General features: G+C 43.2%; 2 protein-coding genes across 8 annotated transcripts in view; one reads left to right on the top strand and one right to left on the bottom strand.

Annotated features, from left to right (window-relative positions):
- SPATA6L (spermatogenesis associated 6 like) overlaps positions 1-22,841 on the bottom strand; it is a 159,227-nt gene that overhangs the window by 46,335 nt on the left and 90,051 nt on the right. For 2 of the 5 annotated variants that reach the window (XR_002007380.4, XM_019033780.4), the window contains one exon: positions 3,541-3,878. The exons of 2 other annotated variants lie outside the window; for them this stretch is intronic. The gene's annotated coding sequence lies outside the window, so the exon portion shown is untranslated. Of the gene's footprint in view, positions 1-3,539; positions 3,879-12,332; positions 12,476-22,841 lie in introns of those variants that run through there. One more of the 5 variants, XR_002007379.4, reaches the window with a different exon arrangement.
- The window catches only part of SLC1A1 (solute carrier family 1 member 1), a 97,862-nt gene that overhangs the window by 71,283 nt on the left and 3,738 nt on the right, over positions 1-22,841 (top strand). For 2 of the 3 annotated variants that reach the window (XM_019033775.4, XM_063696427.1), the window contains 9 exons: positions 531-623; positions 3,419-3,533; positions 5,124-5,166; positions 6,744-6,842; positions 11,313-11,497; positions 13,016-13,123; positions 15,105-15,227; positions 15,663-15,857; positions 22,144-22,278. In XM_019033775.4, coding sequence (XP_018889320.3) covers positions 531-623; positions 3,419-3,533; positions 5,124-5,166; positions 6,744-6,842; positions 11,313-11,497; positions 13,016-13,123; positions 15,105-15,227; positions 15,663-15,857; positions 22,144-22,278 — 1,096 coding nt within the window. The remainder of the gene's footprint in view (positions 1-530; positions 624-3,418; positions 3,534-5,123; positions 5,167-6,743; positions 6,843-11,312; positions 11,498-13,015; positions 13,124-15,104; positions 15,228-15,662; positions 15,858-22,143; positions 22,279-22,841) is intronic. The other variant, XM_019033776.4, reaches the window with a different exon arrangement.

Here is a 22,841-nt window from a genome sequence, read left to right as displayed (position 1 = left end):
CCCAGGAGATGGAGGTTGTAATGAGCCGAGATCACACCATTGCACTCCAGCCTGGGTGACAGAGTAAGACTCTGTCTCAAAACAAACAAACAAACAACAACAACAACAACAAACGATCTCAGTTCTTTGAGATAAATTTTTCCTAGATAACTGAATTCCAAAGGAGGTTTATCACAAGGGATGTTGAATGATATAATACAAATCTTGGTAAAGTTCTTAGTGCAAATGTGGGACAGGGACTCCTTATGATTATTTCCTGACCAACTCCAGGAAGATCTGAAGGCAGGACACTCCTGGAGGTGAAGGCTGTGGGAAGCTGCCTGCAGGGGAACTTGCACCTGACTGGGCTTCCCTCTCTTAAATCTGTTTGGAATTTTGAAGTGTTGCTTTTGCCCATTGCATGTTATTGCCCATTGTCTGTAGATGAGAACGCCTCTCAGCTCTTTATTTCACACCCTGAGGATTAAATCGCGGGTCCTGGAAACCTGTCTTTTAAAATTAATGTAATTTGATTTCTGTCTCCCCTTCAGGTGTTGCTGCACTGGATTCCAACGTATCCGGAAAAATTGGTCTACGCGCTGTCGTGTATTATTTCTGTACCACTCTCATTGCTGTTATTCTAGGTAATACTTATTTCTGAATCCTTACTACTTTATGTAATGGTGATTTTTTCATTCAAAAAGTAGTTGGTGGCCAGATGCGGTGGCTCAGGCCTGTAATCTCAGAGCTCTGGGAGGCTGATGTGGGCAGATCCCTTGAGGTCAGGGGTTTGAGACCAGCCTGGCCAACATGAAAACCCGTTTCTACCAAAAATACAAAAATATTAGCCGGGTATGGTAACATGCGCCTGTAGTCCCAGCTACTTGGGAGGCTGAGGCAGGAGAATCACTTGAACCTGGCAGACAGACTTCAAAGGAAAAACTTTATGGTACTTTGACAATACTACTTTCTGATTTTAAAAAACTGCATGTTAAGAAAAGCTCAACTACTTTCTAAAATATGTATTTTTTCAATTAAAAAGAGACGTGGGGAGTCTTCTATGTTGCCCAGGCTGGTCTTGAACTCTTGGGCTCAAGGGATCTGCCTGCCTCAGCCTCCCAAAGTGCTGGAATTACCGGCATGAGCCACTGTGCCTGGCCCTAACTACTTTTTTTTTTTTTTTTTTTCGAGAGGGAGTCTCACTCTTGTCACCCAGGCTAGAGTGCAGTGGCATGATCTCGGCTCACTGCCACCTCTGCCTCCTGGGTTCAAACGATTCTCCTGCCTCAGCCTCCCGAGTAGCTGGGATTACAGGTGCACACCACCATGCCCAGCTAATTTTTGTATTTTTTTAATAGAGACAGGGTTTCACCATGTTGGCCAGGCTGGTCTTGAACTCCTGACCTCAGGTGATCTACCTGCCTTGGCCTCCCAAAGTGCTGGGATTACAGGTGTGAGCCACCATGCCCAGCCACTTATATAATTCTTAAAGTGGATGATTGGTCTATAATAGTGGAGTTGAGTATAATTATAAAATATTTCCAGAAATACAGCATTTTAGTGCATTTCACATAGTAACAAGAGCTAACAGCTAATAGATCGTTATTAAGGATAAATCCCACTTGTAAGAGGGAGAAAATTCTAATAAGGGAGGAGCTGCTCTTATACCTTTAGCATGGTTTTTTGAAGAATGCTTGGTGTTTGTAACCCTGAGTGACATTTTAAGAAGAATGCCCAATTCCCACCTATGAGTGAGAATATGCGGTGTTTGGTTTTTTGCTCTTGCGATAGTTTACTGAGAATGATGATTTCCAATTTCATCCATGTCCCTACAAAGGACATGAACTCATCATTTTTATGGCTGCATAGTATTCCATGGTGTATCTGTGCCACGTTTTCTTAATCCAGTCTATCATTGTTGGACATTTGGGTTGGTTCCAAGTCTTTGCTATTGTGAATAATGCCGCAATAAACATACGTGTCCATGTGTCTTTATAGCAGCATGATTTATAGTCCTTTAGATCACATGGACACAGGAAGGGGAACATCACACTCTGGGGACTGTTGTGGGGTGGGGGGAGGGGGGAGGGATAGCATTGGGAGATATACCTAATGCTAGATGATGAGTTAGTGGGTGCAGCGCACCAGCATGTCACATGTATACATATGTAACTAACCTGCACAATGTGCACATGTACCCTAAAACTTAAAGTATAATAATAAAAGAAAAAAAAAGAGAGAGAGAAAAAAAAAAGAAGAATGCCCAGAGGGGGAAGACAGAAAGAGCATATACTCAGATGTGGCAGCAGCTCGGCCCTTGTAGCCCTGCTTCAATGAGCTGATAAGAAGGGGTGGGATGTGGTGAGGCTTTAGTGGTATTAGGCCAAGGGACCCAGGAGGGCTTGAACTCTGCCATAAAACAAAACCACATCATCTCATGAGTTTCCTGAGGAAGATAGACACAGAGAAAAAATAGCAATGAGAAGCAAGATACTGCTCTCTTATTAGCTGGAGGCGTATAGCCCTTCTACAACCCTAAGAGAGGAAAAGAGTGGGCCATGCCCAGTCATGGCCCCTTATTGCCCAGGAGTTCCTCCCATTAGCAAAATGGACCCATTCAGCATCCCAGAGCCCTACCCCTTGGATTACCATTGCCTCTTCTTGAGGGAGGAGCAATAAAGAGCATGAGGACCTTTTTCTTCTTCACTTCCCTCCAGTCAAACACCCTCCAATGTCTTGGTCTCTTCTACAGCCTCCCATCTTGGCTTGAATACTCAAGTGACAGGAACCCATTACTTCCCAAGGCCACAATGATGCTGTCAGATGCTCTGCCATGTAGACAGTTCTTCCTTACAGAGAGATGAACCTTCTCTCCCTATAAATCCCATCTATTTGTCCTCATTCCACCCCCGGAACAGCATTTTCCTACATGACTGCTTTCTAGATACTTGAAGACCTACGGTATGGAAGGAAGGCAAGGCTTGTTTTGTATGATCCTCAGGAGAATAACCAGCATCTGTGGGTAAAAGTTGCAGAAAGACATCAGATGCATTCTCTGGGCTAGAAAATGGATCATCCTTACCCTAACACCTTCATAGGCTGATCTCATAAGTTCAAGAAAAAGAATATTCTCATCAGCAGGTGTTTCCAGAAGCAATTCTGGGATGCAGCCCCTTCATTTAAAACACACATACACACACACAGATGCACAAGCACGCACGCAAGCACATGGAGTTCTTTCTGCTTACTCATTTAAATGGAAGAGTAATTAAGGTGGCTGCTGAGGTTCCAGAGGAGGCTCAGCATTTTGGCTGGACCTCAGGGTTCTCCCCATCACACTATTGCCTGGTACAACCATGCCCATTGTTCTAAAGGTGCTAGCTGTGCCAGGTGCCCTGGAAGGTTCCTAATGCTCTGTGGACGCTGTTCTTGGCCACAGGTATTGTGCTGGTGGTGAGCATCAAGCCTGGTGTCACCCAGAAAGTGGGTGAAATTGCGAGGACAGGCAGCACCCCTGAAGTCAGTACGGTGGATGCCATGTTAGATCTCATCAGGTGAGTGTTTTGCCACAAGGTGGCTTCAAGGGCATGCGACCCTATAGCAGCACAAGGCCTTGTATGTGGTTTAATATTCTGCTGTTACTGTATTGAAATTTTTAATAACTTTTGAATTATTGTGCACTTTCATTTTGCCCAGGAACCCACAAATTACATAGCCAGTACTGTTTGCCAAGTCTTGGTTCCAAGAGGGAAGGGAAGAAACAGGCTTCCACATCAGGATTTAGGATGAACAGAGATGCAACTACATGTTCCAGAGAGATGCTGGGATGGATCGGTAGTCAGTTCTGAAGCGCACTTAGAAAAATACATCTTCTAATTGTACAGGAGAAACTCTCTTATCTAAAGCAACCAGAGGGGTAAATAGGTCAGTCAATAAAAAATACCAGTTAAAGCAGAGACTCATAAAAAAAGACATAAGATACACATTACAATTTTGTTTTCACTTAAAACTTAGTGCATTTATTCACCAATTGTTTGACATAAAGCTAAGGTCTTTTCTTCAAGTTTGTTAGCTCATGGTAATTTCTTACGGGTTCTGTTGCATATACAGCCCTTATAAATATATCATCTGCAATTTCCAGGTAAAGTTTCTATAGAACAGAGCACCAAAACTTTTAGACATTGCAAAGAAAGCTAAGTGCAAATCTTTCCAGTTTTTCTTTTTAATTTCAATAATCTTCCCATACCTAATCTAACCATAAAAATTTTAGTCACTGGCCTTTATTGAGTTTCCAGGTATGTGGCTTAGATTTTATAGAAACCATACCTTCTTTTTATGCTCATATTTCACTTGTTTACATAATATGAAATGCAGTAATTATGATGATATTTGCAACTGGTATAAAGAATTTGGGAACAAATAAAATGAACCCTTGGTAAGTGTATTAGTCCATTTTCACACTGCTATGAAGAACTACCTGGGACTGGATAATTTATAACGGGAAGAGGCTTAATTAAGTCACAGTTCCTCATGGCTGGGGAGGCCTCAAGAAACTTACAATCATGGCAGAAGGCAAAGGGGAAGCAAGGCACATCTTACATGGCTGCAGGAGAGAGAGCAAGGGCAAAGGGAGAAGTGCCACACACTTTCTAACAACCAGATCTTGTGAGAACTCACTCATGATCATGAGAATAGCATGGGAGAAACGACCCCCCATGATCCAATCACCTCCCACAAGGCCCCTCCCCTGACATGTGGGGATTACAATTTGACATGAGATTTGGGTGGGGACACAGAGCCAAACCATATCAGTAAGCATACAACCTCATTGATGAAAACAGAAGTGTTCAGAATATTAAAGAATAAATAGTCTCTTGACTGTGAGTGTCCATTTCACCAAGGAGAGTAAGCATGTCAGTTACTCAGTGAATCAGTTAAGTGATGGTTGATTACAGAGCTTTCTATACTTGGGTGAAGCTCAGCAGGAAATGAAATCTCAATACAAGGAAGTATTATGCAAAGGAGGGGCCAGAAGAGAAACCAGAGTACTAGTTTTATATTATACTAATTTCTACCAATATATTAGGTATGACAAAACAATACTTTTTGCCCTAACATAATACTGCCTTTCATGTCTCCAACAGGAATATGTTCCCTGAGAATCTTGTCCAGGCTTGTTTTCAGCAGGTAATATTAATTACTTGTGCCCTTAACTTGCTACCCTCTTCCCATTATCAATTAAAAATGTTTTTTTCTGCTGTGACTCAAGAAATGGAATTAGCCCCGTGAAAATGGCAGCAGGAAGTACACCTGTGACTGGCCAAGTTTAAGGTGATGTCTCTGTTTTGTATGCAGCCTTTCTGGCTCACAGTAAGGTGCATGTCACAATTTACACTGCTTCCTTTTCCTTTATGCTTTTTCCCCCAAAAACACTCAAATGGTACAAATCAGAAATCTGTCAAATAATGAGTATTTTAAAATGTGGCCTCCAGTACCTATTTTTGGAGAACCATAGTATATTTGTACTGAAGTTTAAACTTTCTGCAGAAAAAAGGTAGCTCTCTGTCTCCTCTTTGCTTTTCCTCTGGTATTAGAACCCAGGATCTAACCCTCATGGTGTGGTCCACATCTGGGTTCAGTCTTCTCCTTAATCATTGTGTCCCAGAGAGGCGTGGAAGCTCACACCTGTAATCCCAGCACTTTGGGAGGCCAAGGTGGGCAGATCCCTTGAGCTCAGGAGTTCCAGACTAGCCTGGGCAACATGGCAAGACCATGTCTCTAAAAAGAAATAATTTTAAAAAAAATAAAAAATCGTTGTATCCCCATTGCTGGAGCTCTACAATGCAGTGTAACAAAGCCATGATTTTTTTTCTGTAGGAAAATTGAACAATCTCTTCACTCCATTTACTTCAAGCCTTTCCCTCCTATTTATCTATGTGCTTTAAGACAGCTGAGTCCATCACAAACTGCTGTATTCATTTACATAAGTTACATGAACACAGACTTCTGTGTATACCAACAAAAATGGCAACTCTGTTGCTCTCTGCCGGCCTCCAGGAGGGACAGAACCTCCTCTATTACAGGGGGGCCTTTGCAGATCAGTCACAGTGGTTGTTTGTAAGGTTCTCAGTGTTGGCAGAGCCTGGTAGGGGGGGACATTTATGCCTGGTGTAATAATATACTCACTCTTTCTTAAACCTCCATGTGGAAGCTCCACAGAACCAAACAGGGCTGAAAGAAGAGAATTCAACAGCAGTCTCACTCACTGAATAGCCCCAAGGGGACTGTTGATTTTGGAACAACCATATCATTAAACCTTTCTTGATGCTTATTAAAGTTGTGGTGATGTTATCAAAGTAATGAAGTGTGTTTGCTCAGATTAAAAATCATTTATTAATTAATAAAAACAAAAATGATTGACAGGAATCCTTACAGAGTCTGTCTCTGAGAGCACCTGCAGATCAAGCCTGTACTTTCTTTTGTATTATTCCTCTATCAACTTGTCGTTTATTGTGAAAGTGAAGGAATATTTTGACATAACTGAATGGTGATTGTGGGAGTCAGGGGTTTAAATTTCTGCCTCGCTTTTAGTTCCAAAACCTGATGGGAGGTACCGTTGACAACTGGAGCCAACAGAGGCATTGGAGGTAGATCCCTTCAGTGGCACTGTTTGGCCAAAATAACATGTTCCTGTGATTTAGTCTCAAAAGCTTAAAAAAAATTCTTTTTTTGTTTGCTTATCCTTGATTTTCTCCAACATGCAGTACAAAACTAAGCGTGAAGAAGTGAAGCCTCCCAGCGATCCAGAGACGAACATGACAGAAGAGTCCTTCACAGCTGTCATGACAACTGCAATTTCCAAGGTACCATTCTTATTTCCTGTTCCTCTTCCCCAGGAGACAGGCACTGAGTCATGACTGAGCAGGAAATACAATCAATCCTCGTCATTCACAGAATCGCATTTGCAAATTCACCTACTTGCTAAAATTTATGTGTGACCCCAAAATCCATACTTATGGGGCTTTTGTGGTCATCATTTCGCACACAAAGAGCGGCAAAATATTTGAGTCACCCGACAGGCACGTTCCCAGCTAAGGTGAAAAAGGCTGTGCTCTGCCTTCTTGCTTTGATTCTCATGCTGGAAACAAGTGTCCATTTTGCAGTGTGTTTAGTGTCATATTTTTTGCATTTTTGTGATTTTTCTTGCTGATTTCGCTGTTTGAAATGGACCAAGGCGGGGTTCAGTGACTCATGTCTGTAATCCCAGCATGCTGGGATGCCGAGGCGGGAGGATCGCTTGAGCCCAGGAGTTCCAGACCAGTCTGCGCAACATAGTGACACCTCACCTCTACAAAAAATGAAAAATAGCCGGGTGTGATGGTGCACACCTATAGTCCCAGCTACTCGGGAGGCTGAAGTGGGAGGATTGCTTGTTCCGGGGAAGTCAAGGCTGCAGTGAGCCATGATTGAATCATTGCACTTCAGCCTGGGTAGCAGACTGAGACCCTGTCTCAAAAAAAAAAAAAAAAAAAAAGGACCAGGCTGGGCATGGTGGCTCACACTTGTAATCTCAGTACTTTGGGAGGCCAAGACAGGTGGATCGCTTGAAACCAGGAGTTTGAGACCGGCCTGGGAAATATAGTGAGACCCCATCTCTACAAAACATTTTAATATTACCCAGGTGTGGTGGCACATGCCTGTAGTCCCAGATACTTGAGAGGCTGAGGCAGGAGGATCGTTTGAGCTATGATTGCACCACTGCACTCAGCCTGGGTGACAGAGCAAGACTCTTGTTTAAAAAAAAAAAAAAACACACACACACAAAACAAAGCATCATATTGAAGTGGTCTCCAGTGTTCCTAAGCACAAGAAGACTGTGATATGCCTTAGGGAGAAAATTTGTGCTTTAGATAAGCTTCATTCAGGCATGAGTTATAGTGCTGTTGGCTGTGAGGTCAATATTAATAAATTAACAATCTATATGAAACAAGGTGTCTTTAAAAGAAACACATACAACAATGTTATATATTGATTGTTTGCTGAAAAGGATGTATCCAAGGTTCCCAGAAACTTAACCCTGTACTTCCCCCAGGAGCAACGGTTCAGTATTTGTTAATTCAGTGTTCATGAGCACTTTATAGAACATAACTACCAGGAATAGAGAGAGTCGACCACAAAGAGCAAAAAAAGAGCCCTGTTGCCTCTACCTCTCTGGGTCTGCTTACAGTAGAGCTGGCCATCTCTAGAAACTGCTATAGATTTGTCAGGTACATAAGCATGCAATGCAGGCCCACAATTCCTAGTCTGAATCTCTCTGCCCAGATGTAATTCAGAGTTCAGAGTTTCTCAGACTTTAGAAAGGCCATGTGGTGTATATACTGCATATTATGCAACCTTTATAAGTGGGATGGGCAACAACATGCCAGAATCAACCACATCAATGTTTTTATAACAAACTCATAAATATTCTGCCAAGGAGAGAAATGGACCCTTAGTAGCCAGTAGCCTCATCTCAGTTTAGGATGGGTTTTGCTGCCAAAAGAGTTTGCTATAAACTTATCAATAAAATCAACATGCTTTGAGAGCTTTTGGGATTTCAGAATTGGAGATCAGAATGTGTGGGCCTGCATTGGTACCTCTGTAAGCCTGTAGTAGATTTCTCCCGAATGTTCTCTCAACTTCACATAGGAAGGAATGATTTAAGGAGAAAAGGAGTGTTCATTAGACTTAAGAATTCAAATTAAATAAACCACCGTTGGCTCCCTGCTTCCTACTACAGAAAGCCTTAACTCCTCTGGCTGAGTTCAGAGGCCCTGCATGACCTGGCTTCTCTCTAGTTTTCACAGCTTACTTCCAGTGGGCACCTCTCTTCTTTCCAGATCCACCTCCTCCATCACTCCTTATTCCTGCCTTTTGATGTTGTTCCACAAATACTTTCTGAGCACCCTGTATACCCCAGGCCCTGCTGGGCATTGGGATTATAATGGTGAAAAGACAGATGCCAGGCCTCTGTCCTCACACAAAGAATGATGAGTATTATAATCAGGAAGAATGGGATGTTTGGGAGGCATTCAGCAAGGGATGTTAAATTAGTCTGGAGGCCATAATGAATGAGCAAGAATTATTCAAGCAGGGTGCAAAGGCCCAGTGCATGATCATTTTTGCCTTTGCTTGCCATCTTTCTGAAACATGCTTTTTCTCCTGGCTGCTGATTCCTCAGCCCTAGCTTTCCCTAACCTTGAAACCCACATTCATGTCCCACTCTTCATATGACGCTTGTATCTCATAGTTTGGGCGCAAAATTAATTACATACCTTCCTGCTATTATTGGCTCATGCTTCTCACAGTCAGTCTTGTCTCTCCAGCTGAATCTTAAGACCTTATGCTATAGCCAGTGCAGTAATACTCTAGCTTTTCCCTAAATATATGTTTGATCATAAGTAAGAAATGACTGGTAGCCCAGTGGGTCCTCAACATAATTTTTTTTTTTTTTTTTGAGATGGAGTCTCACTCTATCGCCCAGGCTGGAGTGCAGTGGCGTGACCTTGGCTCACTGCAGCCTCCGCCTCCTGGGTCCAAGCAATTCTTCTGCCTCAGCCTCCCAAGTATCTGGGATTGCAGGCACGTGCCACAATGCCTGGCTAATTTTTGTATTTTTAGTAGAGACGGGGTTTCACCATGTTGGCCAGGCTGGTCTTGAACTCCTAACATCAGGTGATCCACCTGCCTCAGCCTCCCAGAATGCTGGGATTACAGGTGTGAGCCACCGCACCCAGCTAACATAATTCTTTATAAACATAGTTGGCACCACTCAGTCATCTCTCTGTAAATCTCAGGCTATTTTTACCCAGGATAAAGTGAAGAAATTAAGCCAGGCATGGTGGCATGCCCCCGTAGACCCAGCTACTTGGGAGGCTGAGGTGAGAGGATCACTTGAGCCCTCCTTTGAGAAGTTTGAGGCTGCAGTGAGCTATGATCATGCCACTGCACCCCAGCCTGGACAACATGAGACCCTGTCTGTTTAAAAAAAAAAAAAAAGGTAAAAACATGATTCACAGCAGTAGGTATTTGGCTAATTTTTATATGTCTAAAATCCTACCAATGATAGACTGGATAAAGAAAATGTGTACATATACACCATGGAATGCTATGCTGCCATTTAAAAAGAACAAGATCATGTCCTTTGTAAGGGGCACGGATGGAGCTAGAGGCCATTATCCTTAGCCAACTAACACAGGAACAGAAAACCAAATACTGCCTGTTCTTTCTTGTAAGTGGGAGCTAAATGATGAGAACACATGGACACATAGAGGGGAACAACACACACTGGAGCCTATCAGAGGGTAGAGGGTGGGAGGAGGGAGAGGATCAGGAAAAATAATTAATGGATACTAGGCTTAATACCTGGGTGATAAAATAATCTATACAACAAACCCCCATGACACCCTGTACATCCTGCACCACATGTACCCCTGAATGTAAAAGTTTTTTTAAAAAAATCCTGGCTGGGCACAGTGGCTCACACCTGTAATCCCAGCACTTTGAGAGGCTGAGGTGAGCGGATCACCTGAGGTCAGGAGTTCGAGACCACCCTGGCCAACACGGCGAAACCCTGTCTCTACTAAAAATACAAAAAATGAATTGGGTGTGGGGGCGGATGCCTGTAATCCCAGCTACTAGGGAGGCTGAGGCAGGAGAATTGCTTGAACCTGGGAGGTGGAGGTTGCAGTGAACTGAGATACCACCACTGCACTCCAGCCTGGGTAACAGAGCGAGACTCCGTCTCAGAATAAATAAATAAATAAATAAATAAATAAATAAATAAATAAATAAATAATCCTATTGGTCATCCAAGACCGCAGGCATACAGAGTGTTACTGTGCTTCATTATCAGGGTAAAACAGAAGGTAAAATGTCCTAAAAGTGTTCACACTGGTAAGTATTCTGTACTTCCTGCATTATTAATTCCTGTGTTTTTTAAAGCAGACTCCAAATGTAGCTAGCAGTTAAAATGACCCTGAAAAGTGCCTTCAATCTAAAATTCATAATAAAAATATAAACCATTCCAGAATAAGAAATCTTTATAAGAAATATTCAAATATGGACTTGTTGAAAGAAGAGAAAGCATTTTAACTTCGGGGAGCAAGGGTAAAGTTTGTTACATGCATAGGTGTTTTTATTATTGTTTTTATATTTTCTATAGTTTTGTTGACTCTGCCTGGGAGATCACCAGTTTATTATGTTTGGTCATTGTATCTTCTCATTTCCGGACCTGTGCTTTCTAACAAGATTATAATCATGCATCAATATGTTTTCTTGGTTTTGATCCACAGAACAAAACAAAGGAATACAAAATTGTTGGCAGCTATTCAGATGGCATAAACGTCCTGGGCTTGATTGTCTTTTGCCTTGTCTTTGGACTTGTCATTGGAAAAATGGGAGAAAAGGGACAAATTCTGGTGGATTTCTTCAATGCTTTGAGTGATGCAACCATGAAAATCGTTCAGATCATCATGTGGTGAGCAGACACTGTTTAATGTCATTTTGCTTCCCCTGATAATTCTGTCTCCTCAAAATTAGAAAGAAGAGGTTTTATGTTTGTCAACTGATGAAGCTAGAGAAGTTGGACATTTAATATTGAACCACCAGAGTATTTTGTGGGGGCTTTTGTTGCTGTTCTTTGTTTTTGTTTTTGAGACAGAGTCTCACTCTGTCACCCCAGGGTGGAGTGCAGTGGTGCAATCTCGGCTCACTGCAGCCTCAACTTCCTGTGCTCAAGCGATCCTCCCGTCTCGGCTACCTGAGTAGCTGGGACTATAGGCATGTACCACCATGCCCAGCTATTTTTTTGTATTTTTTGTAGAGACAGGGTTTTGCCATGTTGCCCAGGCTGATCTCAGACTCCTAGGCTCAGGCAATCTACCCACTTCATCCTCCAAAAATGCTGGAATTACAGGCATTAGCCACCACACCCAGCCACCACTAGAGTATTAAATAATTCCACATATTACCCAGGAGTTAGTTCATGAACAGAAGTCTAGCTATCAACCATTGTCTTTTCCCTCAAAGCCTTGGGAGATCATCTTGCACCCAACCAGCCTTCGTGTAAGAAGTAATTCTTTAAAAAATGATTTGAAGGATTTCATTGTACATGAGAACACAAAGTGCTTTCCCTATTGCACCCCATGCGAAAGTGAGTTTCAAAATATTTATAACTGGCACTGCATGGGCACTAACCCATCTGAATGAAAGCTACCATCCGTGAGCATACCAGTGACACCATTTGAGTGTCTGTCCTCTCCCTGAAAATGCCAAAAAGTCCACCTTTCTTAGGAGGCATCTGTCTCACTTACCTCATATTTAATTTGTTCAACATTATTTAATCCAAAGTGTAGATACTGACAGTGTTGTAAAGGGTTCAGTAAAAATGGCCAGGCAGGTCACTTAATACTGCAGAAACCTCAGCTTCATCATCTGTTAAAAAGGATAATAAAACCTACCCCCAGGGATAGGAGAAGTACATTAAATGAAATGATGCACGTAAAATACTTTCCCTCATGCAAGATACAACGATAGCTCCACAATTAGAGCTGTTATGATCACTTCCAGTACTAATACTATCGCCTCTATTGCTGATACCTGGGAAACAGATGACCGTGGCTAGAAAGAGCCATATTTGGCAGTGAGGGTCAAGCTCAAGTGAGATCTGCAGATATGACAATCAGCAGGATATATATGCACTAGGAACATGGCATGAGGTGCACACCCATCTAACCACATGTTCTTGCCAAGTTTGCAAACTACCCTATGGTAGTTTGGATGGGTAGAATTTAAGATGCACACAGGTACTAAAAACTGGAGCCAATATTGTTCACCCAGGACTTGAAACAACTCTTAGCTTCAATTCCCATCCTGTGCTCCACCAAGTGTGCATGCCAAGCTGAGGGTGCCCACACTGGAGTGTTCCTTCCCCACCAACCTAGCATGAGAAAGCACTTGATGACGGAATCACGCCTCTGTTGTGCTTCCTTTCCAGTTATATGCCACTAGGTATTTTGTTCCTGATTGCTGGGAAGATCATAGAAGTTGAAGACTGGGAAATATTCCGCAAGCTGGGCCTTTACATGGCCACAGTCCTGACTGGGTATGTCAGACTCAAGAGAAGAGACAGAAAGCTCCTTTGATCTAATAGGATGGCCGCTGAGAGGTTGGGTTTCAGTTGGTTAAAACTGGCTTCTCCCCTATGTGCTGGGAAAGATAGGGTTCAGAGATAAGACAGCGGGGGGAGGAGGGCTGCCCTTCAACAGCTGTACTGTAGGTGGATCATGCTGTGCTAATTGTCAGCTCTTGGCAGAACAGCCTGGACCAGGCTTTGTCACTGCCTTTATTGGTTATGTTAAAATAATTTTTTACAACAAGAGAGAAACCCACTCGTAGCCTCCCTTGGCTCTCTCCCGGCCTTCATTTCCTTAAGAATGTAAACTAGCCAAGCAAGCAAGAATAGCCTCCATGTACCCTGAACCTGAAAGAAATTAGCAAGGGCCTAAATGAAATCAGACTTGAGCAAGTAGGAGCAGGATGGCTGTTGGTTCAAACACTGTTGCTGGGGCTGTTAACCACCACCATGGCCTGCAGCATCAGAGTGTCAGAGAGGATGCCAGGAGAATCTCGAGGCTGGGAGGAATTGTGTGGGCCTTTTTGGAAGCCATTAAACAGGAAGGCAGCAGGGGTTGGGTAGTTTGCATATTTATTACAGCCTAGCTACTGTTTCCTTGAGAAAAGATGAGGTGGGATAAGTTATGAATGGTGCCCCTGGACACCTAGACAGGGGCAGAATATGTCACATACCCTAAGAAATACAGACTAAGGGAATAAATAAATATCATTGATTTGACTCTCACAAGTCAATACCTACAAACACCCAACTTGAGCAATCAACTCACCTATTGGAACTTGATCGTATTGGAGATTTCCAACACAGCGCATTTGGTTCTTAATCTGTGTTTGCCAAAAACACAGCCCTTCCAGCCAACACAGAGGCAGATTTGGTCCCTACAGTGTGAAGCCCATGGTGCTAAGGGAGGTGGGACCTCCAATTCACTGGAGGCCACCCTGCTCTAGGGCTGCTGAAACAGACAGTGCCAGGGATTGTGTCTCAGCAGTGATGTGGCTGGGGTGTATGAGCTGAGCCATTTCATAACCAAGTTCTGCTGGTTTCTATTCTCTTACCCCAGCTAGGTGTCTAACAGAAAACTAAAAGTCAGTTCCTCATGGTTTTAACTACAAGCTCTCTATCAAGAAGATCCTCTCGCCAGAACTCCAGGATCTATATTTTTGATGGTCATTTCCTATTTCAAACACACATAACTGATCTGTAAACTCTAAGCTGCCAGTTACATATATATCTATCTGCGAAATGAGTCTCATTTCTTAAGCCTCCTAGTTCATGTAACCTGTGTATCCATGTGAAACAATGAACAGTTTGAGAAGGCAGGAATAACAAAGAAAGAAATAATCCTAAAGTATGGCTGTGGAAGAGCTGAGACTTTTTTCCTTGCTGTAACTCTGACTTCCCTCTTAGACAGTGGGCGCCACCAGCAAGACAGCAGCTTGGTGCAGGGAATGGAGTGGGTGAGGACTGAGTGCTGTGATAAAGGGTATAATGAGGTATAAGGTAGTGGTGACATAGAGGGTTCCAAGGAAGGAAGGCTCAGCCCTACCTGAGGAAGTGAGGGAAGGCTTCCTGGAGGAAGGGGGATGCCTATCTGAGTCTTAAGAGGAGAAGAACTGAGCAGCAACAGAAGGAAAAAAGGGCACTTTTGTGCATGTGGCAGGAATAGCACACACGGGTGTGGCAGCATTATATAATTCTGTTCTGTGAAGCCTTGAATTTGGATTCAGCTACTGGCTTTGTCATTAACTCTGACAAGATGCTTCATTTGCTGAGAGAGCCTCTACACCCTCATACATGGAATGGGACGTATATTCCTGCCCTACTCCCATTTCTCATTGGGCCATTATGAAAGTCAAACAATTTTATAAATTAAAAAGATGTTTGATAAAAGGATTAAGTGTGGGGAAGTGGTATTATCTTTGAAACTTTAATTTCTCTTTCTTGTTTACAGGCTTGCAATCCACTCCATTGTAATTCTCCCGCTGATATATTTCATAGTCGTACGAAAGAACCCTTTCCGATTTGCCATGGGAATGGCCCAGGCTCTCCTGACAGCTCTCATGATCTCTTCCAGGTAAACAGAAGAGGGGTTTCTGGAAGAAGCAACGTTATCAACTCTCACCTCACTTTACAAAACAGACTCCAGCTTGCGGTTTTTGTAGCTGCCTTTGAGAAATGACCTCCGTATTCTCGGCCCCTGGCCCTGAACACATTGCTTCATGCTGTTGCATATTTCCTGCTCTCTTGGCATGGCCTGCAGCTCAGGAAGGGGTTATGGAATAACTGGGAGCAGCGATGGGCACAGCACCTTCTGATTCCTGGACCTGCCTAAAGGGCCAGCATGATTTGGATCCTTTGTTTCATTTTGTTTTGTTGTTTTCTTTACTTTTCTCGACAAGATTACCTAAAAGGACCCTTTGTTTACTTTTTGGAAGAGAGGCATGTCTTCAGGCAGGGACTAAGGTCCAGCATTTCTAGACATAAGTTCCTTTCTATTTTTATCACACAGTTCAGCAACACTGCCTGTCACCTTCCGCTGTGCTGAAGAAAATAACCAGGTGGACAAGAGGATCACTCGATTCGTGTTACCCGTTGGTGCAACAATCAACATGGATGGGACCGCGCTCTATGAAGCAGTGGCAGCGGTGTTCATTGCACAGTTGAATGACCTGGACTTGGGCATTGGGCAGATCATCACCATCAGGTGGGGCATGGTGTCACATTCATTGTCATCAGTGATACAGGGACTACCGCCAGTAAAAATTGTCCATGAACGGACACCAAGAATGTCCCAGTGATTAATTCTTTTTCTTGATCTATAAAGTCCCTTCCCAAGATTAAATACAACTGTATCCTGGTATGCAAGATTTCTGCTTCGGGGTCTGGGTAGCCAAAGCCATCATTCTGTGCTCAGTTTACTGAAGCCAGTAGGATCTAGGCACAGGCTAGCACAAAGACTCAAGGCTGAGTAAGGGCCAGTCCCTGCTTTCAAACTATCCCTGCTAGATGGGCATGCACATATCCAAATGAATGCTGAAGACCATGATGAGGGATGTAAGAGAACTCTGTATGGTGTTCACAGAGGACTCCAGAGAGGGAAGGGCTGGTTCTAGCTGGGAAGGTGAACGATGGCTTCCCAGAGGAGGGGAACATTTAGCTGAATCTTAGAAGAATAGGAATTTAGCAGGCAAAGGAAAAGCTAAGAGCATTTGGGGTGGCAGAAATAGCTTGTGATGCAGCCATGGGCTAGTTACAGCATACAGATTTCTTGCTATGGCTGGCATAAACGATACATAAACATTCCTTTATGTTTAAACGAATGAGGAGGCAGGGGTCATGTCATGAAAGGTTTTGTATGAAGAGCTTGCGGAAAGCTCTTAGATGCTTTGTCATATTATGGACAGATTTGCATTTTATGTATTTATTTATTTTTTGAGATGGAGTTTTGCTCTGTCGCCCAGGCTGGAGTGCAGTGGCACAATCTAGGCTCACTGCAACCTCCACCTCCTGGGTTCAAGCAATTCTCCTGCCTCAGCCTCCTGAGTAGCTGGGACTACAGGCGTGCACCACCACACCTGGCTAATTTTTGAATTTTTAGTAGAGATGGGTTTCACCATGTTGGCCAGGCTGGTCTTGAACTCCTGACCTCAGGTGATTTGCCCACCTCAGATTCCCAAAGTGCTGGGATTATAGGTGTGAGCCACCACACCCGGCAGATTTGCATTTTACAAAGATAACCAGCAATATGGCAGATATATTGGATGGGAGCAGGGACCAAATCTAGGAAACCAGTTAGGAGACCACTGCAGAAGTCCAGGCAGGGTATTAGAAGGCACTGACACTGAGGTTGGAGAAGAGCTAATGAATTGAAGAAGCATCAGCTGGATTCAGGGTGAAAGGCGAGGGAATGCCAGGATGACTCCCAGGATTGGCAGATGATTCTAAATTGGTGGGTGGGGCTTACCAGAACAGGAACTAGTGTAAGAGAAGCACATATAGGTGGGAAAGATAAATAGTAAATACTTTTTGACAGATTGAATTTGAAATGCCTTTAAGACTTCCAGGTGCACATATGCAATGAGAAATATAGGTCTGGCTGCAGATACAGACATCAGGAACATGGGCTTAATAATGGTCTTCAAATGTGTAAGTCACAAGTTATTGCTTGTATTGGAATCGCAGCTACATCATGATTAGCTGTGATCTTGGGCAAGTGACTTGAATTTTTAAGCTTCTGTTTTCTCATCTGTAAAATGAATAATAGTACCTACAACTTATTCAAGTAGTGGCAATTAAGTAATATGCATATAAAATGTTTATAACTGTGCCTATGTAGTGAGTACTCAGTGAATGTTGAAAATGGATGACATGACGTAGGGAGAGTTTGCAGAGAAGAGAAGGAGATTAAGGACTGAGGCTTGGAAAAATCCTAATACTAGAAGCAGGTAGAGAAGGGAAAACCCAAGAGGGAGAGGGAGAAGGACAGAGAGGTGGGAGGGAAGCCAGTAAACCTTGGTATCATGGAAACCCAGAAAAGAGAGATTTTCAAGGGTGAAATGGTCCGCAGAGTCAGAAGCTGCAGAGAATTCTAGTGAAATGAGGATAGACATTGTCTGCCCAAGTAGATGGTAGAACTGTCATTAGTGGATTTTGCCAGATTTGTTTCTCTAGGACAGCACTATTCAATATGGTAACCACTAGCCATGTGGCCCACTGAATTGGATAGCACAGACATAGAATAGTTTCATCATTGCAGAAAGTTCTTTTGGACAGCACTATGTTAGAGTGATAGGCTGGGATTAGAGTTAACCTGAAGACTTTTGTTCAGTTTAGAATGGAAGTTTAAGACTAAACTGGTCCCTAGGCCTGCTCAAGGTTGAATCTGAACTTTTTAGAGTTAATTCATTCTTGTGTCCCAGCCTAAACATAAATTCTAGGGATAAAATCAGAGTGTGTTAACTAACAATGTTCTAATACAATGCATTTTTTAAATCCTCCCCAACCCTAAATCGCAAAGTATTTCTGTTGGCTGAAGACAAGTGCAAAATACACCATTTGGCACACCAGCTGGGGAACTATCCCAATGCTGTGTCATCTATAAAAAGTGTTAGCGGCTAAAGAAGCCTGTGCCAAAGAGACTGAGTAAAGTCCTGTAATTATAACAGCAGAGGGTATGTCAAAATTGAAACCTTGAATCATGCCTGAAAAAGTTTCTGCTCCACAACCACCCCTGTGCTTCCAACAGTTGTTACTTTTACATTTCCAAGGGTTTTTTCCCACTTCCCTCACCCTGGGCTGTGGAACCCAGTCTTCACTGAACTGATTTCCAAGGAGTGGTTTATAAAGTGCCAATTCTTTTGTGTATTTGACACTTTATGATGAAATCCCTCCCTCTTTTTTGGTTGTAAGTTTTCTAGATCTTTCTAATCATTTTTTTAATCTCACTGCCAGAGGAATGAACTCTGGGCCTAGAAGCTAAATAGTCAATTCACATTAAAGCCTCTCCGGCTACTCTCTGGTACATTCTTAAATCAGATTTGCTGAAAACTACTGGCCCAGAGCCAATAACAACTGTGAGGCCCAAAGTAATCATTGGCTTAAAATTAAAAATCCTCACTGGCTCTACATGGAAAATAATAAAAGTTGGTTTTGCTTGACAGTTACCATGATAGTTCATGTGACTAATGGTTAAAGAGATTTTTAGACCCAAAGTATATTTCTGTGGACTGGACGTCAAAGGAACATAGGTACCATCTACCCAAAACATACCCTTTTGTGGCTTTATCATAATACTCAAAGGTTACAATGGATTGAAAATTGTGTGAGAATATGTGTCAAAATGGAAAAAAAAAAAAGGATACATTGTCTTATAAAAATAATTAGGGCCGGAAGCGATGGCTCAGACCTGTAATCCCAGCACTTTGGGAGACCTAAGTGGGTGAATCACTTGAGTCCAGGAGTTCGAGACAAGCCTGGGCAAAATGGCAAAACCCCATGTTTACCAAAAATATTCTAAAAAAGAAAAATTAGCCAGGCATGGTGGCATGTGCCTGTAGTCCCAGCTACTCAGGAGGCTGAAGTGGGCAGATTGCTTGAGCCCAGGAGGCAGAGGTTGCAGTGAACTGAGATGGCGCCACTGCACTCTAGCCTAGGCAACATAGTGAGATTCCATCTCAAAAAAAAGAAAGAAAGAGAGAGAGAAAAGAAAAAGAAAGAAAGAAAAGTAAAACTAATTATACAGCAGGGCGCAGAGGCTCACACCTGTAATATCAGCACTTTAAGAGGGCAAGGCGGGCGGATCACTTTAGCCCAGGAGTTCGAGACCAGCCTGAGCAACAAGGCGAAGCCCCGTCTCCACAAAAAATACAAAAATTAGCCAGGTGTTATGGAGTGCACCTGTGGTCTCAGCTACTCAGGAGGCTGAGGCAAGAAGATCGCTTGAGCCCAATAGGTGGAGGCTGCAGTGAGCTGTGATCATGCCACTGAACTCCAGCCTGGGCAACAGAGTGAGACCTTGTCTCTGGAAAAAAAAAATATATATATATATATATATGTGTGTGTGTGTGTGTGTGTGTGTGTGTGTGTGTGTGTATGTGTGTGTGTATATAAGGAATAAAGAAGAAAGATAATTGTAGGATCTGGGGCCTAGAAAGAGCTGAGAGAAAAAAAAAGTAGCAGTAGTAATAGTAGTAGTAGTAGTTGTTGTAATAGTTGTTGTTTTGGTTGCTGCAGTAGCAGTAGTAATAATACCAGTGGCAGCAGCGACAGCAGCAATAGAGGAAGCATTAGCAGCAACTGCTGTTGTTGCAGAAGTAGCAGCACAAATGGCACGTTTTTAATCTTTTTGTTTGTTTTTTGTTTTATTTTACTTTAAGCTCTGGGATACGTGTGCAGAACATGCAGGTTTGTTACATAGCTATACGTGTGGAAATGGCATGTTTTTAAGCATCTCCTATACAAGTGCTATCCCAGATGCCTTACGTGTATTAACCTCATTTAATCTTCCCAGCAGCTTGCAGTAGACATACTGTCCCCATCTTACAGGCAAGGAATTGAGATTCAGAGAAGTAACTTGCCTAAAGAAATGCCATCAGTAAAATGGTAGAGCCCAAAGTACATCACCCAGGTGTGTCTGACACTAAAACCTGTGTTCCCTCCAAGTCACAAGCCATCCTTCAACCTGTTTAGAGAGCCAAGTCCAATGGCCGGTCCTAAAACTAGGCCTCAGTGTGAGGAAAGAACTTTGTACCACTGATATTTATGTTTTCTTCTGTGGAAATCCTCTAACTCAAAGTAGAATATGTTCAAGCAGCAGGAATAGGTTTTTATATTATTTTCTCCCATCTGAAGGTTCATAGTTCTGAGTTTCAGACCAATGCCAGTCAAACAGCCGTAGTCTAGCAAGCAAGGTCAAGGCTCAAGGACAGAGTTTTCTTTGACTAAATGAATTTTGAGTTTCAAGCCCAGCCTCAGGCTATAGAGACATGGATTACTGTGACACGTCAGGGTTTCCAAGAGGGATCAGCTGGCATGGACACAAATCACTTCTGACAAAGAAAAGCTGTTGATGCATTCCATTTAAATTTTTTTCAACCAGCATTAAAATAAACTTGGGCTTTCCAAAGAGTACTTAGGTCAGAAGAGATCCAAAGGGTTATAGAGGCCAGAAACCTTTGAGACTGAAGCTTGAAACCTTTAGAGTAATTGGTGCAGCCCCAGAAGTCTCTAATTTACTATAATTTGGTGGTCAAAACCACTGAATGAAAATACACTTGTCAAAAAAACTCTGGCCTGTGTTTGACTGTATCCTCAAATGCTTTCTGCAACACCTCAGTAGGCAGATGAATGGGCAGTAGAATCAGCTTCCTAAGAACTCTGGCTTTTTTTAGCCCCAAAGAATATGAATGTGTGGATAGAATCAGGGATTCTTCCAGTTTAAATTGCCAATTTTTACATTTTCACCTTTCAACACAATGGAACCTGGGCAACAGTTCAGGCCTTGGCCCAAGGGCAAGGACTTGTCGCCAGAAAGCATTGTGGGTGTGGCCTCCAGCTTATCCAAGTCAAGGGATTTTTCAGGGCATGTTGAACCCTTGTTTCCTTCAGAATGATCCAATTAAAATAAGGAAGATGTTGCTTATAAAGAGACTGCACATTACAAAGAAAAAAATCCCTACTGCCTCAGCTGATCTTACCAAGAGGGATCTTTTTAAATACCTGGTAATAAAGTTCACCTGGCTGCCTCTCCTGGATTCCAGATCTTTCTTTCCCACAAAGTGCATCTACTGGCAAAAAGGAGCAGTCAGGAGTAAATGCTTGTACCTTGGACAGGATCAGCTATTTCTCAATTCAGTGCCCTGAAGAGCAGTTCCCAGAGGTAAAGAGTCCTGTGATGTCAAGAGAGTGCATAAAGCCTGCTTAACCATTGTCTCATTCCTTTGCCTTCAACTGAAATGCCCTTGCCCATCTGCCCCTACAACTATCCTTCTGTCCATCCTTCAGGGCAACTTAAATTCCTGCCATATATTAGGTGCTCAGTAAATTATTGGGTGGTGAGTAGATGGAACAAGGGAGTAGGAAGGCAGGTGCAGAGGTACCTGGCACTTATTTAGGATGAGTGTATGTATACATAGATGAGTACACAAAGCCTCCTATTAACACCCCATTTAGTAAACTCCTGCTTTCCTCTTGAGTGTCTCTCTTACTCATTTTTTGGTGCCACTTATGCAGTTCTTCCTTGCATTAGAGTGATGTGCAATATCTCCCTCTGCAAGGAGATGGCATCATACCCCTCACAGTCCCCCTCCCCCCACAGCTCTAATCCTGTAATGAGGCAGAGCTGGGGCTCAGCAAGTCACAGATTCTAACTACCCAATTTAGGGACACAGCAGTAATAGCCATCGGGACTAAGTGGGACTAACCATTTCAGGCCAGGGCTTTAACGGGAGAGGTAAGTGTCTAACTCCTTTCCTGCTGGTATGTTTCTGCAGTATCACGGCCACATCTGCCAGCATCGGAGCTGCCGGCGTGCCCCAGGCTGGCCTGGTGACCATGGTGATTGTGCTGAGTGCCGTGGGCCTGCCCGCCGAGGATGTCACCCTGATCATTGCTGTCGACTGGCTCCTGTGAGTTGGAATAAATGCACTGCCTTAGCTGGATGTGCAGGGGGGCTTCCCAGCCTCGCCGGCGCTGCAGTCTGTCATCATTCTCTCCTCAGATTGCCTAATGAGCCACCTGTTACTGCTTTAATTTTCCTCTGACCAGGCCATCTGATAACATGCTTAAAAATTAACTCCTCATAACGTGGAGCAGTGATTTTAAAAAGCCGGTGAGCTCCATTAACTCATTATACCTGGTAACACTGAAGGTTAGGAGCTGGGTGTGGGACAAAGATAAACACAGAACAAGGTGAGAAGCCAGGCAGGGCCCCAGAGCCATCCTGACCTATCTCAGCCCTGGTTCAGCATCATAGGCTCAGAACCACCTAGTTCAAAATCAGTCCATCTTCCTAAGCATCTTCCGAACCATCAGGGACAGTGGCACAAGCACTTGGGTTTGAATCTCCGTCCTGTGTCTTACCAGCTTCTTGACCTCGAGCAAGTTTCCTTAACCTGAGGCCCAGTTGCATAATCTGTGAGATGGGAAAAAATCTGCCTATGTCATTGGGTTGTTTTAAGGACTGAGTGAG

This window comes from Gorilla gorilla, chromosome 13 (genome assembly GCF_029281585.2).
Source record: "Gorilla gorilla gorilla isolate KB3781 chromosome 13, NHGRI_mGorGor1-v2.1_pri, whole genome shotgun sequence".
NCBI lineage: Eukaryota > Metazoa > Chordata > Mammalia > Primates > Hominidae > Gorilla > Gorilla gorilla.
This window is presented reverse-complemented; position numbering and strand designations above follow the sequence as displayed.